Source organism: Hyperolius riggenbachi, chromosome 2 (genome assembly GCF_040937935.1).
Source record: "Hyperolius riggenbachi isolate aHypRig1 chromosome 2, aHypRig1.pri, whole genome shotgun sequence".
Lineage (NCBI taxonomy): Eukaryota > Metazoa > Chordata > Amphibia > Anura > Hyperoliidae > Hyperolius > Hyperolius riggenbachi.
The window spans coordinates 22,320,586-22,336,563 of NC_090647.1; the positions used below are offsets into that span (position 1 = coordinate 22,320,586).

Below are 15,978 nucleotides of genomic sequence, written 5' to 3' on the forward strand. Positions count from 1 at the left end.
CCGCGTACAGCACAGGGTATAACACCGGCCATACAGGAGACAGCAGAGATACCGCGTACAGCACAGGGAATAACACCGGCCATACAGGAGACAGCAGAGATACCGAGTACAGCACAGGGAATAACACCGGCCATACAGGAGACAGCAGAGATACCGCGTACAGCACTGGGTATAACACCAGCCATACAGGAGACAGCAGAGATGCCGCGTACAGCACAGGGTATAACACCGGCCATACAGGAGACAGCAGAGATACCGCGTACAGCACAGGGTATAGCACCGGCCATACAGGAGACAGCAGAGATACCGCGTACAGCACAGGGTATAACACCGGCCATACAGGAGACAGCAGAGATACCGCGTACAGCACAGGGCATAACACCGGCCATACAGGAGACAGCAGAGATACAGCGTACAGCACAGGGAATAACACCGGCCATACAGGAGACAGAAGAGATACCGCGTACAGCACAGGGTATAACACCGGCCATACAGGAGACAGCAGAGATACCGCGTACAGCACAGGGTATAACACCGGCCATACAGGAGACAGCAGAGATACAGCGTACAGCGCAGGGTATAACACCGGCCATACAGGAGACAGCAGAGATACCACGTACAGCACAGGGTATAACACTGGCCATACAGGAGACAGCAGAGATACCGCGTACAGCACAGGGTATAAGACCAGCCATACTGGCAGCATCATACCAGATACAAGAGACAGCCCAGATACCGCGTACAGCACAGGGTAGAACACTGGCCATACAAGGAGATGGGCACCATCATACAGGAGACAGCAGAGATACCGCGTACAGCACAGGGTATAGCACTGGCCATACAGGGAGACAGCAGAGATACCGCGTACAGCACAGGGTATAGCACCGGCTATACAGGAGACAGCAGAGATACCGCATACAGTACAGCGTATACCACCGGCCATACAGGAGACAGCAGAGATACCGCGTACAGCACAGGGTATAGCACCGGCTATACAGGAGACAGCAGAGATACCGCGTACAGCACAGGGTATAGCACCAGCCATACAGGAGACGGCAGAGATACCGCATACAGTACAGCGTATACCACCGGCCATACTGACAGAGGGGCAGCATCATACCAGATAGGCAGCAGCAGAGATACCACATACAGCACACACCGGCCATACTAGCAGCATCATACCAGGAACAGGAGATGCCCATTGCCTGCCCAAACAAGTCACAGCAATTTTCTATAGATTTCAGCATGAAATCAATTGAAAATCGTCCGGCAGCCGCCCCTCCCAAGTGTAGATGTCCCCCCTTATGCCGTATTGAAGGCTCACTTGCCATGCTGGCACAAATCCTTGCCCCCCTACAGTGTCCAGCGTCCCAGCGAGCGCCTGTGCCACGCGACACGGGTGCATGTATGATGTCACATGGTACAGCAATCGTGGTGACGCGGGTGCCGGAGAAGGCGAGGTGTCACACTGCTGAGCCTTCAACACTGCTCGCCGATGACACACACACACACACACACACACACACACACACTGAACGCTGACCCCACACACACAGTATACACACACACTGTATACACACACATATACACACACACACTGCATGCCGACCACACACACACACTGTATACACACACACTGTATATATACCCAAACACACACAAACACACACTGTACACACACTGTATAAACACCACACACACACAAACACAGTATACACACTGTATGTACACACACAAACTGTACGCCGACAGGACACACACACTGCGCACCGATGGGACACACACACACACCACACTGTACATACACACTGTACACACACACACACACACACACACACACACACACACACATTACATACACACACACACCCACCACACTGTACACACACCACACACTGTACACACACACACCACACTGTGCACACACACACACACACACACTGCATGCGGACGGGACACACACACCACCACACTGTACATACACACTGCACACACACACCGCACTGTACATACACACACTGCATGCGGACGGGACACACACACCACCACCACACACACACACTGTACACACACTGTACACACACACCGTACACACATACCACACAGTACACACAGACACTGCACACACACACAGAGTACATATCCATATGTCCCCCCTTATGCCATATTGAAGGCTCACTTGCCATGCCGGCACAAATCCTTGCCCCCCTACAGTGTCCAGCGTCCCAGCGAGCGCCTGTGCCACACGACACGGGTGCATGTATGATGTCACATGGTACAGCAATCGTGGTGACGCGGGTGCCGGAGAAGGCCAGGTGTCAGACTGCTGAGCCTTCAACACTGCTCGCCGATGGGACACACACACACTGCACGCCGACCACCCACCCACCCACACACACACACTGCACGCCAACAGGACACACACACTGCACGCCAACAGGACGGACACACACACACACACACACACCGACGGGACACACACACACACACACACACACACACACACACACACACACACACACACTGCACGCCAACAGGATACACACTGCACACCGACGGGACACACACACTGCACGCCAACAGGACACACACACACACTGCACGCCGACGGGACACACACTCACACACTGCATGCCAACAGGACACACACTGCACGCCGACGGGACACACACACACACACACACTGCACGCCGACGGAACACACACACACACACTGCACGCCGACGGGACACACACACACACACTGCACGCCGACGGGACACACACACACACTGCACGCCGACAGAACACACACACACACACACACACACACACACACACACACACACACACACACACACACACACACACACACACACACACACTGCAAGCAGACGGGACACACACACACACTGCACGCCGATGGGACACACACACTGCACGCCGACGGGACACACACACACACACACACACACACATGCCGACGGGACACACACACACACACACACACACACACACACACACACACACACTGCACGCCAACAGGACACACACACACTGCACGCCAACAGGACAAACACACACACTGCATGCCGACGGGACACACACACCACACAAACACACACACTGTACACACACACTGCACGCCGATGGGACACACACACACACACACACACACACACACACACCACACTCTACACACACCACACTGTACACACACATACCACACTGTACACACATACACACACACCCCACACACACACACACCACTCTACACACACACACACACACCACTCTACACACACACACACACACACACACACACACACACACACACCACACTCTACACACACACACACACACACACCACACTCTACACACACACTCTACACACACACTCTACACACACACACACACACACACCATACACACACACACACACACACACACACCATACACACACACACACACACACACATACATACACACACACACACACACACCACACTCTACACACACACCACACTCTACACACACCACACTGTACACACACCACACTGTACACACACCACACTGTACATACATACACCCCACACTCTACACACACCACACTGTACACACACACCCACATACTTATGGGGACACCAGCTGGGAGTCCATCGCGATATTGAACGCAGTTACCCCTACACACCTGATCGAGTCCTTGTGATCGAGATTTTAGCATCATTCCCGATTTTCCACTCAATCAACAGAATTACCAAATCGGCCAGTTGATCAACTCACAAAACCGAGTGATCTATGGTGTCTCTCTCATACCCCAGATCAGATTGTATGAGGGTATACCAGCCCGCTGTGGGCATTGTACCAGGCCAGGATGCAGGAATGGCGGGTATTTTTGACAAACATGGAACCGGTATTTCCCACCGGTCTGTATACTACAGAATGCCCGATAAGGGGCCTTTCCCACTACCAGCATATTGCCATCTGATTTGCTTGCCAACCACAAAAACCTAAGTACAGTGAAACTAATGGAAACCGTGGCGAATGCTTCCATTACTGCGTTCCGTCTAGACACTCGTCTTTTCCTGAGAGAAAACGCCGTCCTGCTGCATTTTCCATGCAACGGAGTTCCTATACATTGTATATACATTTTCTATTCAATGTATAGATGCTGAATTGTATGCCAATTGCACCGCTATGCGATTTTTCCCCACGATTTTCCCAGTGTAAATCACAAACACACTGCAATCGCATCCTACACCTGACAGATCGCGGCAGAATCGCAATAGTGGAAATTGGGAATAAAGGCTATCCCATTGCAGCCCGATCAACTTAGTGGAAAAGGGCCCTAAGGACTTGCAGTTACTATATGTGCTGCATTTCAGCAGCCAGTACAGCATGCAATGTGCAGAGACATCAGAACTGCATAGACTGCACTGTCTGTCATTTCCACTTGTTTGTGTGCAGAGCAAATTGCTATACACGTTTTTGTCCACATAGCAGCGCTGCCGTGCATTGCAGCATATGTAACAGATCAATGCCCCAGTAACTCCTCTCTTCCTGCATGTGTAATAATATAGCACAATTTGCCCAATCACATGGCATGATTCAACCAATCAGATTGGACCAGACTGAAGCAATTGTGCAATTTGATTAGTATGATCAGATTTTGTCCAATCGTGACCCCAGTCACCCAGTGACCAACTGTGTGAAGTTTGAGGACTTTACCATCAACAGTCTAAGAACAAATGCAGTTTAAATTTTCCCATTTAAAATAGTGGTTGACAATTGATTGGCTGCTGTAGGTTCCACCCACTTTTCCTGAATATTAATCCTAGTCACCCAGTGACCAACTGTCTGAAGTTTAAGATCCCTGCCATTGAAAGTGTAAGAATGGCTGCAGTTCATATTTTCAGAGTAAAATTTTTTGTAACCTTGACACACAGTCACTCAATGACCAAGTTTGTGAGCTTTCAGGTTCCTGACATTAAAAATGTGTGAATGGAAGCACTTTATCCATCAAATAAATCTGATAGGCTGTTTTAGTGATTTTGAACCCCAGTCACCCAATGACTGACTGTAGCAAGTTTGAAACCTCTGCCATTAACAGTATAAGAATAGCCGCAGTTTAAATATTTCCCTTGAAAATCAATAGGTGAATTTTGATTGGCTGTTGTAGGCTTCACCCACTTTCCTGAATATTAACCTCATTCACCCAGTGACCAACTGTGCCACGTTTGAAAACCCTGCGATTAACAGTCTAAGGATGGCTGCAGTTTACATTTAAAATGAATGGCTGAAATTTGCTGTTTTATGCCCCGCCCACTTTTCCTGAATTTGTAACCTCGGTCACCAAGTGACCAACTGTGCCAAGTTTGGGGACTGGTTTTATTGCCATGAGAATGGCAGCTTTTTACATTTTTTCCATTGACATACATGGTTGAAATTCTGATTGGTTGTTTGTAGCTCCGCCCAGGTGTGCAGGGGGGACGTGAGACCCCCAGAACATCATATCCCAGGTAGTAAGGGATCTGTATACCAAGTTTGGCTGAAATCTGTTAAGGCGTTTGAGTAATAGTGGCACATACAGTGCTTTCCATAATTATTCATACTAGCAAATTTTGAATTAAATTACTTGCTGGTTGAATAAAAGTAACTTTGACTGTGAAATGACATAGGTGTCTCCCAAAAAATAATAAGATGATGTACAAGAGGTATTATTGTGGAAAAAAACATTTCTCAGCTTTTATTTACATTTAAGAAAAAAGTGTCCAGTCCAAAATTATTCATACCCTTCTCAATAATAAATAGAAAAGACTTTCTTGGCTATTACAGCAATCAAACGCTTCCAATAATTGCAGACCAGCTTTTTGCATGTCTCCACAGGTATTTTTGCCCATTCATCTTTAGCAATGAGCTCCAAATCTTTCAGGTTGGAGGGTCTTCTTGCCATCACCCTGATCTTTAGCTCCCTGCTCAGATTCTCAATTGGAATCAAGTCAGGACTCTGGCTGGGCCACTCCAAAACGTTAATGTTGTTGTCTGCTAACCATTTCTTCACCACTTTTGCCGTGTGTTTTGGGTCATTGTCACGCTGAAATGTCCACTGGTGCCCAAGGCCAAGTTTCTCTGCAGACTGCCTGATGATGTTGTTGAGAATCCTCATTGATTGCTCTTTTTTCATGGTGCCATTTACTGTGATTAGGTTCCCTGGTTCATTGGCTGAAAAACGCCCCCAAAGAATTAGGTTCCTACCACCATGTTTGACAGTGGGGATGGTGTTCTTTGGGTTGAAAGCTTTTTTTTTTTTTTTCGCTCACTGAAGGAAACATCCATGTGACCAAACAATTCAATTTTTATTTCATCTGACCATAACACAGCAGATCAGAAGTCTTCTTTGTCCAGATGAGCATTTGCAAAGGCCAAGCGAGCTTTTGTGTGCCTTATCTAGATAAGTAGCGCCCTCCTTGGTCTGTATCCATGGAACCCAGCAGTGTGCAGTGTCCGTTGGATTGTCTGCCTTGAGACATTGCCACCAGCAAAGCCCAGATTTACCAGGATGGCCTTGGTGGTGATCCCTGGATTCTTTATCACCTCTCTCACTATCCTCCTGGCCAGCACAGGTGTCAGTTTTGGCTTCTGACCACATCCTCTGAGATTTTCCACAGTGCAGAACATCTTGTATTTTTTAATAATACTTTGCACTGTAGCCACTGGAACTGGACATTTTTTTTTTTTTTAAAATGGCCTTGTAGCCCTTTCCTGACTTGCGAGCAGCCATAATGAGCAGCCGCAGGTCCTCACCGTATAGGCCTGCATTGGGTCGGGTCCCCACGGTTACCCGAAATGCGGGTCGGGTGCGGGTGCCCGAATTGATTCGAGCTGCGGGTGCAGTCAGGACAGGATAGCAGGACAGGCAAATACAGGGCAGTCATGCCAGACAGGACAGGCTAATAAAGACTGGCTTTGGTGACAGGTTCTCATCAGGCCTGCATTCTGGGTTCGGCACACAGCAGCCTCTATTGCTGAAATCGGCATTTCGTCCCAGTCAGGGTGTTAAGACTTTAGACACCACGTAGACACAGCGGCTACGGCGGAGTCAGACAGCATCATGGCACCTCGGTGGGCAATAACACAGCCGTGATACGGCCCCCCGGGGGGCCCTTCCAGCGCTGGAGGAGGAAAGGCTCTATATTTAGAATTGGGGAGGGGGGAGCAGGACAAGTCTGCAGAATCGCTCACTGGGGGGATCTGGAGATTTTATGACATTTCTTTAAATGTTCTCAGCAGTATTGGCTCGCTGCAGAGTTCTGCGAGTACCGCGTACAGCCCAAATATCACTCCGAGCGATTACTGCGGACCGCGGGGCTACGAGATGAGCGCACGTCTCCCCCACACGCAACCTGCAGCGCTCATTTACCAATGATGGGATTAGTCTGGTAATTGGGTGGAGGGTGTTCTGCAAATGATCCAATATTTGCAGAACACCACAGCGTCTGGTGCATGAAACTGGGAAAATCTATGTAGATTTGACACCGCCACACAGCAGAAAGTTCTATTTTCTATGCAGTGCATCCCCAGCATCCCTTTAGATGTGCATCTGTGCTAACTTGAGAAAGCTCTTCTGTGTATCAGATATGCACATCTAAAGGGAGACTGAAATGCCTTTTTAAATTTCTCCTGTTCTGCAGTTATGATGTCCCGTCCTCCAGAGTATCGGATCAAATAGGGTGAGAAGCAGGGCTGTCTGGCACATCTGTCAATGTTACCGCATGGAGAGTGTGAGTTATCAGCTGGTCAGAGCTGCAGATAAATACCAAATTTGTACCTTCTTGAGGTAATGCTTAGTGAATTGAGGCCATAGGGGGAAACCTAGCTAGCGCACATCGATGTTACCAAAGTACTAGGCAGAGAGAAACACTACAGAAGCCAAGAATGGATGATGTCACAGACTTGGAGTACACAGAAAGTAAGAAAAAGAATACAGAACTCAATAGTGTGCAGGTGTTACCGCCTCCTCGGGGCCAGAGGTGGGGCTGCACCCCTTCTTGTGCAGGATATGGGCGGAGCTTTGAGGCACAGCGGAAGGCTTTGCAGCCCCCTCATGTCATAGACTGTGCAGCCTAGTACTGTTCACAGTATGGCGGAGTCCCACAAGATTGGCACAGCTATTCTGGCAACCCAAGGGTTTTTTGGTTTAATAATGGAATATGTAAAAATAATATGCATAATAAGAAAAACAAATATATTTACAGATTATTATAGTGTGTTTTCTGCTTTTGAAAAAATTGCTGTCCCCTGCACTTGCAGAGCGTCTCAGTACATGCAATGGTCTGACTGCTGAGAGCGCGCATGCGGGATGAGATATCGGGAGCGCGGCCAAACATGGGAGGAGGAGGAAGGGGGCACATGCACCGAAACACTAAAGACCTGTTGATCCAGAGAACCAGCAATGCACGTCATAGTTACATGAATATAATTATATGGTAGGACATTAGACTATGACTGTGGTAGGATTAGATTGTGAGCTCCTCTGAGGATACTAGTCAGTGACATGACTATGTACTCTGTAATGTGCTGCAGAGATGTCAGTGCTATATAAATTCATAATAATAATATGGTAGGACATTAGACTATGACTATGGTAAGATTAGAGTGTGAACTCCTCTGAGGACAGTCAGTGACATGACTATGTACTTTGTAATGTGCTGCAGAAGCTGTCAGTGCTATATAAATACATAATAATAATAATATGGTAGGACATTAGACTATGACTATGGTGGGATTAGAGTGCGAGCTCCTCTGAGGACAGTCAGTGACATGACTATGTACTTTGTAATGTGCTGCAGAAGCTGTCAGTGCTATATAAATACATAATAATAATATGGTGGGACATTAGACTATGACTATGGTAGGATTAGAGTGCAAGCTCCTCTGAGGACAGTCAGTGACATGATTATGTACTTTGTAAAGTGCTGCAGGAGATGTCAGTGCAATATAAATACATAATAATAATATGGTAGGACATTACACTATGACTATGGTAGTATTAGATTGTGAGCTCCTCTGAGGACAGTCAGTGACATGACAATGTACTCTGTAATGTGCTGCAGAAGATGTCAGTGCTATAGAAAAACATAATAATAATATGGTAGGACATTAGTCTATGACTATGGTAGGATTAGTGTGAGCTCCTCTGAGGACAGTCAGTGACATGACTATGTACTCTGTAATGTGCTGCAGGAGATGTCAGTGCTATATACATACATAATAATAATATGGTAGGACATTAGACTATGGCTATGGTAGGATTAGATTGTGGGCTCCTCTGAGGACAGTCAGTGACATGACTATGTACTCTGTACAGTGCTGCAGAAGATGTCAGTGCTATATAAATACATAAGTTAATTGGCTCCCCCTAAAATTGGCCCTAGACTACAGTACTTACACTACATAATATAGACATATGGCAATGGTAGGGTTTAGATTGTGAGCTCCTTTGAGGGACAGTTAGTGACAAGATATATATATATATATATATACATTGTACAGTGCTGCGTAATATGTCGGCGCTATATAAATACATAATAATAATAATAATAATATGGTAGGACATTAGACTATGACTATGGTAGTATTAGATTGTGAGCTCCTCTGAGGACAGTCAGTGACATGACTATGTACAGTGCTGCAGAAGATGTCAGTGCTATAGAAATACATAATATACTGGTAGTGGGACATGTGAGTATATGACTCTGTAACGCATTGCTCAGGATGTGAGCGGTTGTCACCTGCAGCCACGGTGGCGATGGCGCTCTCCTGCCCCACAATGTGCTCCTTCAGACGCTGCTCGAGAGGGAACCTCCGCCGCTCCTCCATCTCCCGCCGCTTCTGCTCCACCTGGAACTGAGAGGAGAGGCCGGAGGTGGTCAATAAGCTGCTGATAGTTCCAGCTTACATGCAAATATATGCAAATTATATGCAGGCAGGAAATCAGCCAATCAGAACCAAGAGGGAGGGCATTTGATTGGCCAGTTCAAACAGGCAGTTATTAGTGAAGGAAGTGTCACATGAGAGGCTTAAAGAGGAACTCCAGTGAAAATAATGTAATAAAAAAAAAGTGCTTCATTTTTACAATAATTATGTATAAATGATTTAGTCAGTGTTTGCTCATTGTAAAATATTTCCTCTCCCTGATTTACATCCTGACATTTATCACATGGTGACATTTTTACTGTTGGCAGGTGTTGTAGCTGCTGCATGTTTTTTTTGGCAGTTGGGAACAGCTGTAAACAGCTATTTCCCACAATGCAACAAGGTTCACAGACAGGAAACTGCCAGAAGTACCACGGTCCTCAGAGTTTCTTGTGGGAGGGGTTTCACCACCATATCAGTCATACAGCACCCCCTGGTGGTCTGTTTGTGAACAGGAATAGATTTCTCATGTAAAAGGGGGTATCAGCTACTGATTGGGATAAAGTTCAATTCTTGGTCGGAGTTTCTCTTTAAGGTAGCCACATATCACTTGCTGTATGGGCAGATGTCACAGTCACATGCCACGATGCCACGATGCCTCGTGGTACAGGCGGATACAGGGCGTGGCACCAGGTGCGTGTAGTGATGTCACACATGCCCCGGTGCCTCGTGGTACAGGCGGATACAGGGCGTGGCACCAGGTGCGTGTAGTGATGTCACACATGCCACGATGCCTCGTGGTACAGGCGGATACAGGGCGTGGCACCAGGTGCGTGTAGTGATGTCACACATGCCACGATGCCTCGTGGTACAGGCGGATACAGGGCGTGGCACCAGGCGTGTGTAGTGATGTCACACATGCCCCGGTGCCTCGTGGTACAGGCGGATACAGGGCATGGCACCAGGTGCGTGTAGTGATGTCACACATGCCACGATGCCTCGTGGTACAGGCGGATACAGGGCGTGGCACCAGGTGCGTGTAGTGATGTCACACATGCCACGATGCCTCGTGGTACAGGCGGATACAGGGCGTGGCACCAGGCGTGTGTAGTGATGTCACACATGCCCCGGTGCCTCGTGGTACAGGAGGATACAGGACTTGGCACCAGGTGCGTGTAGTGATGTCACACATGCCACGATGCCTCGTGGTACAGGCGGATACAGGGCGTGGCACCAGGCGTGTGTAGTGATGTCACACATGCCCCGGTGCCTCGTGGTACAGGAGGATACAGGACTTGGCACCAAGTGCGTGTAGTGATGTCACATGCCACGATGCCTCGTGGTACAGGCGGATACAGGACTTGGCATCAGGTGCGTGTAGTGATGTCACACATGCCCCGGTGCCTCGTGGTACAGGAGGATACAGGACTTGGCACCAGGTGCGTGTAGTGATGTCACACATGCCACGATGCCTCGTGGTACAGGCGGATCCAGGGCGTGGCACCAGGTGCGTGTAGTGATGTCACACATGCCACGATGCCTCGTGGTACAGGCGGATACAGGGCGTGGCACCAGGCGTGTGTAGTGATGTCACACATGCACCGGGAGCCTCGTGGTACAGCTGGATACAGGACATGGCATCAGGTTCATGTAATGACATTACACGTGTCCCTGGTGCCTCATGCTACAGGCGGACACAGGGCGTGCGACCTGGTGCATGTAATGAGGTCACACATGCCACGGTGACTCGTGGTACAGCTGGATACAAGACGTGGCACCAGACGTGTGTAGTGACGTCAGAAATGCCCCTGGTGCCTCGTGGTACAGCCGGACACAGGAAATGCCCCTCGTGGTACAGCTGGATACAGGAAATGCCCCTGGTGCCTCGTGGTACAGCCGGACACAGGAAATGCCCCTCGTGCCTCGTGGTACAGCTGGATACAGGAAATGCCCCTGGTGCCTTGTGGTACAGCCGGACACAGGAAATGCCCCTCGTGCCTCGTGGTACAGCTGGATACAGGAAATGCCCCTGGTGCCTCGTGGTACAGCCGGACACAGGAAATGCCCCTCGTGCCTCGTGGTACAGCTGGATACAGGAAATGCCCCTGGCGCCTCGTGGTACAGCCGGACACAGGAAATGCCCCTCGTGCCTCGTGGTACAGCTGGATACAGGAAATGCCCCTGGTGCCTCGTGGTACAGCCGGACACAGGAAATGCCCCTCGTGCCTCGTGGTACAGCTGGATACAGGAAATGCCCCTGGCGCCTCGTGGTACAGCCGGATACAGGAAGTGCCCCTGGTGCCTCGTGGTACAGCCGGATACAGGAAATGCCCCTGGTGCCTCGAGGTAAAGCCGGATACAGGAAATGCCCTGGTGCCTCGTGGTACAGCCGGACACAGGAAATGCCCCTGGTGCCTTGTGGTACAGCCGGATACAGGAAATGCCCCTGGCGCCTCGTGGTACAGCCGGATACAGGAAATGCCCCTGGTGCCTCGTGGTACAGTCGGATACAGGAAATGCCCCTGGTGCCTCAAGGTACAGCCGGATACAGGAAATGCCCCTGGTGCCTCAAGGTACAGCCGGATACAGGAAATGCCCCTGGTGCCTCGTGGTACAGAAGGATACCTGAGGAGGCCAGGTGTTGCGACGGTGGACAGGTGAGGCTTTTACACGGCACTCAGACACGGGGAAGACACATTTACACTTCGGGGACACCGCCTGGGGTCTGTCGGGTAAGTCGGCAGTCGTAATAGCAAACCCCATTACCGTCGCGCACCTCACTGGGCACTTGCAACCAAGATTTTTCAGCATGTCTGATCGATAGTTTCGACCATTTTCAGCAGAAAATCGATCGAAACATCAATCAGGTGGCCATGTCACAGCACAGATTCTCTTGCGAATCAATAAAATTATCAAATTTAGAAGGACGATCAGGGCGTAATATCGAGCGGCTTATGGGCACATTTATCTGCTGAAGGTGGCCACACACACACACACAATACAATTTTTCAAATTTCTTTTCAAATCAAGAAATACAATACATTTTTCTCCCTAGTTGAAACATTCGAAAAATCTGACTAATGCATCACACGTGTTCAATTTTTCCCCGATTATGAGAAAAAAAAAATATTGAAAACTGAAAAACACTGCTTGGGTCTATAAGTCAAGAAATTGACAATCTACCCTACACCATTCAATCCTTCTCATTGAATTGCAAAAAAAAAATGTTTTCGGTACAACTGATTGTTTTTATCGAATTGAGGTAAAATGTAATCTTTTTATTGTATTACTAGCTAAAAGGCCTGTCCACTAAAAACAAAAAGGGAGGGGAGGCTAGGTCTCATCCGCATCTCCCCTTCCCCCTGCAATGCTTGCACGGCCACGCTCATGCGCGAGCATTACCGCAGGACGGGCATGGGCACCCGTCCGTCAGTGTGTCACGCATGCACAACGCACGGTCACAGGAGGACACAGCGACGGACATTATTATACAGGCTGTGTGGCCACCTTTCGGCCAGTTCAAACAGAGAGGAAGCGCATTTGTCCAGTTCATGCAAGGCATTATTAGTATGGAAGGCGTCACACGAGAGGCTTAGCGGCTGCAGAAACTGCTGAGGTCAGTATATAACTGGCACAGGGGCACAGTGGTGGCTAACAGCACATATACGACTTAAGGTGGTCACACATGGTACAATAAAATGATCCGATTTTACAGCTATTCAATAAATATGATCGGATCGCCCGAAAAAATGTAAAGCTTTTCTTTTTCATTCAACTGAAAAATCCGATTGGATTTCCCCCCCTTTTTTTTTTTATTTTTATCGATCCGGAAGGCTGGAAATTTTTCTTCAATTTTTTTAAAGATTGTATGGTGTGTGTGTTAGATTGTCAATGTATTAATATACACACCCTATCAATTTTCTCAGAGTTTCCAATCATTTTTAACATAATTGTGGAAAAATTGAACATATGTGTATGGTACATTGGTCATATTTTGGAATTGTTACAATCAGTCAGAAAAATTGCCTGCAATTCTTAAATTGAACAGATATTTAAAAAATTGTATGGTATGTGGCCACCGTTAAGCCCATCTACAACATACGATTCTTTACGATCCGATTAAATCCGACATATCTGATTGGGATTCAATTCGATTTGCCATTGCAACAATGGCAAATCGAATTGAATCCCGATCGGACGTGTCGGATTTAATCGGCTCGAAAATAGAATGGCAATCGAATCACACAAAGAATCGTATCGTGTAGATTGGGCTTTACAGGAGGACCCCAGCTTGCTAGCAGCAAGTGTGCCGCTGTACCCAAGTGTGACTACTGACACTGATGGCTCCTTCTGCAGCATCACATGTACTCACACATCCCAATTTGCCAATTACAGCGTCACTCGCAGGATCTTTATTTGACAGAAGCTTCTCATGTCCTCCTTTCAGTGCTGGGACCCTCAGAAGGTCATGGCTGCGCTCTCATAAGTGAACGCGAGTCTCCGGGCGGCTGGCACCTGCGCAGTTGCTGCTCGTTGAGGGCTTCATGGGGCCCCAGCACTGTAACAGCAAGGGGGGGTGGGGGGAATCATTTTTGGACCTGAACTCTTGCACAGGACATCCCCCTATACATTCCTAGTGGATTGGGTCACCCCGAGCTGCTTGGTTACTCCGTAGGACAGAAGGAAAACAGAGAAATGCACCCTGTATGCATTTAGAGAGTTTAGCCCATCTAATTCCCCCTCATCTGTGACTAATCACAAGTTGTAATTTGATCTCTCAGCTGTGTCAGCTCAGGAATCTCCTCTGCCAGGGCAGAGCAGATAATTTGTAAACATAGGAGGTTAACCCTATGTCTGCTTCCATGAAAGCAGGAAGTAGACACCCCAGATTAATTGCAGGATTTGTATCAGCTGTAACAAAGAAATGTTTTTCTCTAAAGGTTATTATGCTGTTGCTTATCTTTTAGAGCAGAGAGAAAGTTGTGATTTCAGGCCCGCTGTGAGGTACACATTAGCAGCTCTCTGGCACGTGTGGCCGCTGTACATATTTAGAACAGACGTACAGTGCAGGCTCTGCTATAGCCACAGGAGATAATAGACATGATTATGAGGGGAAAGTGAGTTCCCTGCGCGGAGACCCCGGCCGCTGCCTCATATGAGGTGTCAGCAGATGAGTGATGGCGCCGGCGTGTCTGCCGCTCTCACATGGAGCGGGGATTATTGTGCGGGGAGGTGATCCTGACTCCATACCCCGCAGCTCCCCGCTACCGTCATACGTTATAGATGAGGCAGAGAGGCGAGGGCAGAGAACTCACACACATCTTCCACGCGGGGGTCCTGCAAACATCTCCTCCGTAGGTCAGTAATGGCTCCCCCGCAGCGAAAGCAGAGCAGGGTCATCTACCAGGCAACCTAGGCAGGTGCCTGGGGCCTAGTGGGTGTCGAGGGGCCTACCAGCCAACTCCTCAGACCTCTCTCCGATTCAGCTTCCCAAAAAGACCACAAGGGAGACTAACTTGCCTAGGGGCCCATTACATGTTAATCTATCTCTGAGCGAAAGCCCAGACACAAAAATAAACCCACCGCAGGTGATTTGAAGCACAACTTCTCCCCTCTAAATGTTTAATTGTTAGCAGAGGTGTCCTATTTTAAGCCATATAGAGAAATTCCCTTTGGAAAAGTCAGTCACATGACCCAGAGATGTGTGCACAAAATTCAGAACCGTCAGCAGAGCTGCTTCCTGTGCACAGACGCATCACCTGACCTCGCCCAGCTCCGCCCTCTGCTTCCTCCTGTTCAGCAAACTGAAGAGGTGGGTGGGGTAAGCACTCTGCAGACAGGAAAAGACCTGCTGGACTCCCTGCACAGCTCCTCCTCCCTGAGGGAGATGACTGGATAGGGGAGGGGGGTGTCTGAATAACTCACAAAGGGGTTGTTTCACTGAGCTTTTCTCATAAACTATCTCACCTTACTCATTATTCACCTTAAAGTGTACCTGAGACATGTCTAATGTGTATATTTATACTTACCTGGGGCTTCCTCCAGCCTCATGAGGTGTGTGGGCTACCTCTCCGTCCTCTTGTA

The 15,978-nt window shown here is 48.5% G+C and overlaps 1 protein-coding gene across 1 annotated transcript in view; it reads right to left on the minus strand.

Moving 5' to 3' along the window:
• CLPB (ClpB family mitochondrial disaggregase) overlaps positions 1 to 15,978 on the minus strand; it is a 178,032-nt gene that overhangs the window by 75,187 nt on the left and 86,867 nt on the right. Inside the window, exon 7 of the mRNA XM_068266561.1 lies at positions 9,771 to 9,885. Within this exon, the coding sequence (XP_068122662.1) occupies positions 9,771 to 9,885 (115 nt within the window). The remainder of the gene's footprint in view (positions 1 to 9,770; positions 9,886 to 15,978) is intronic.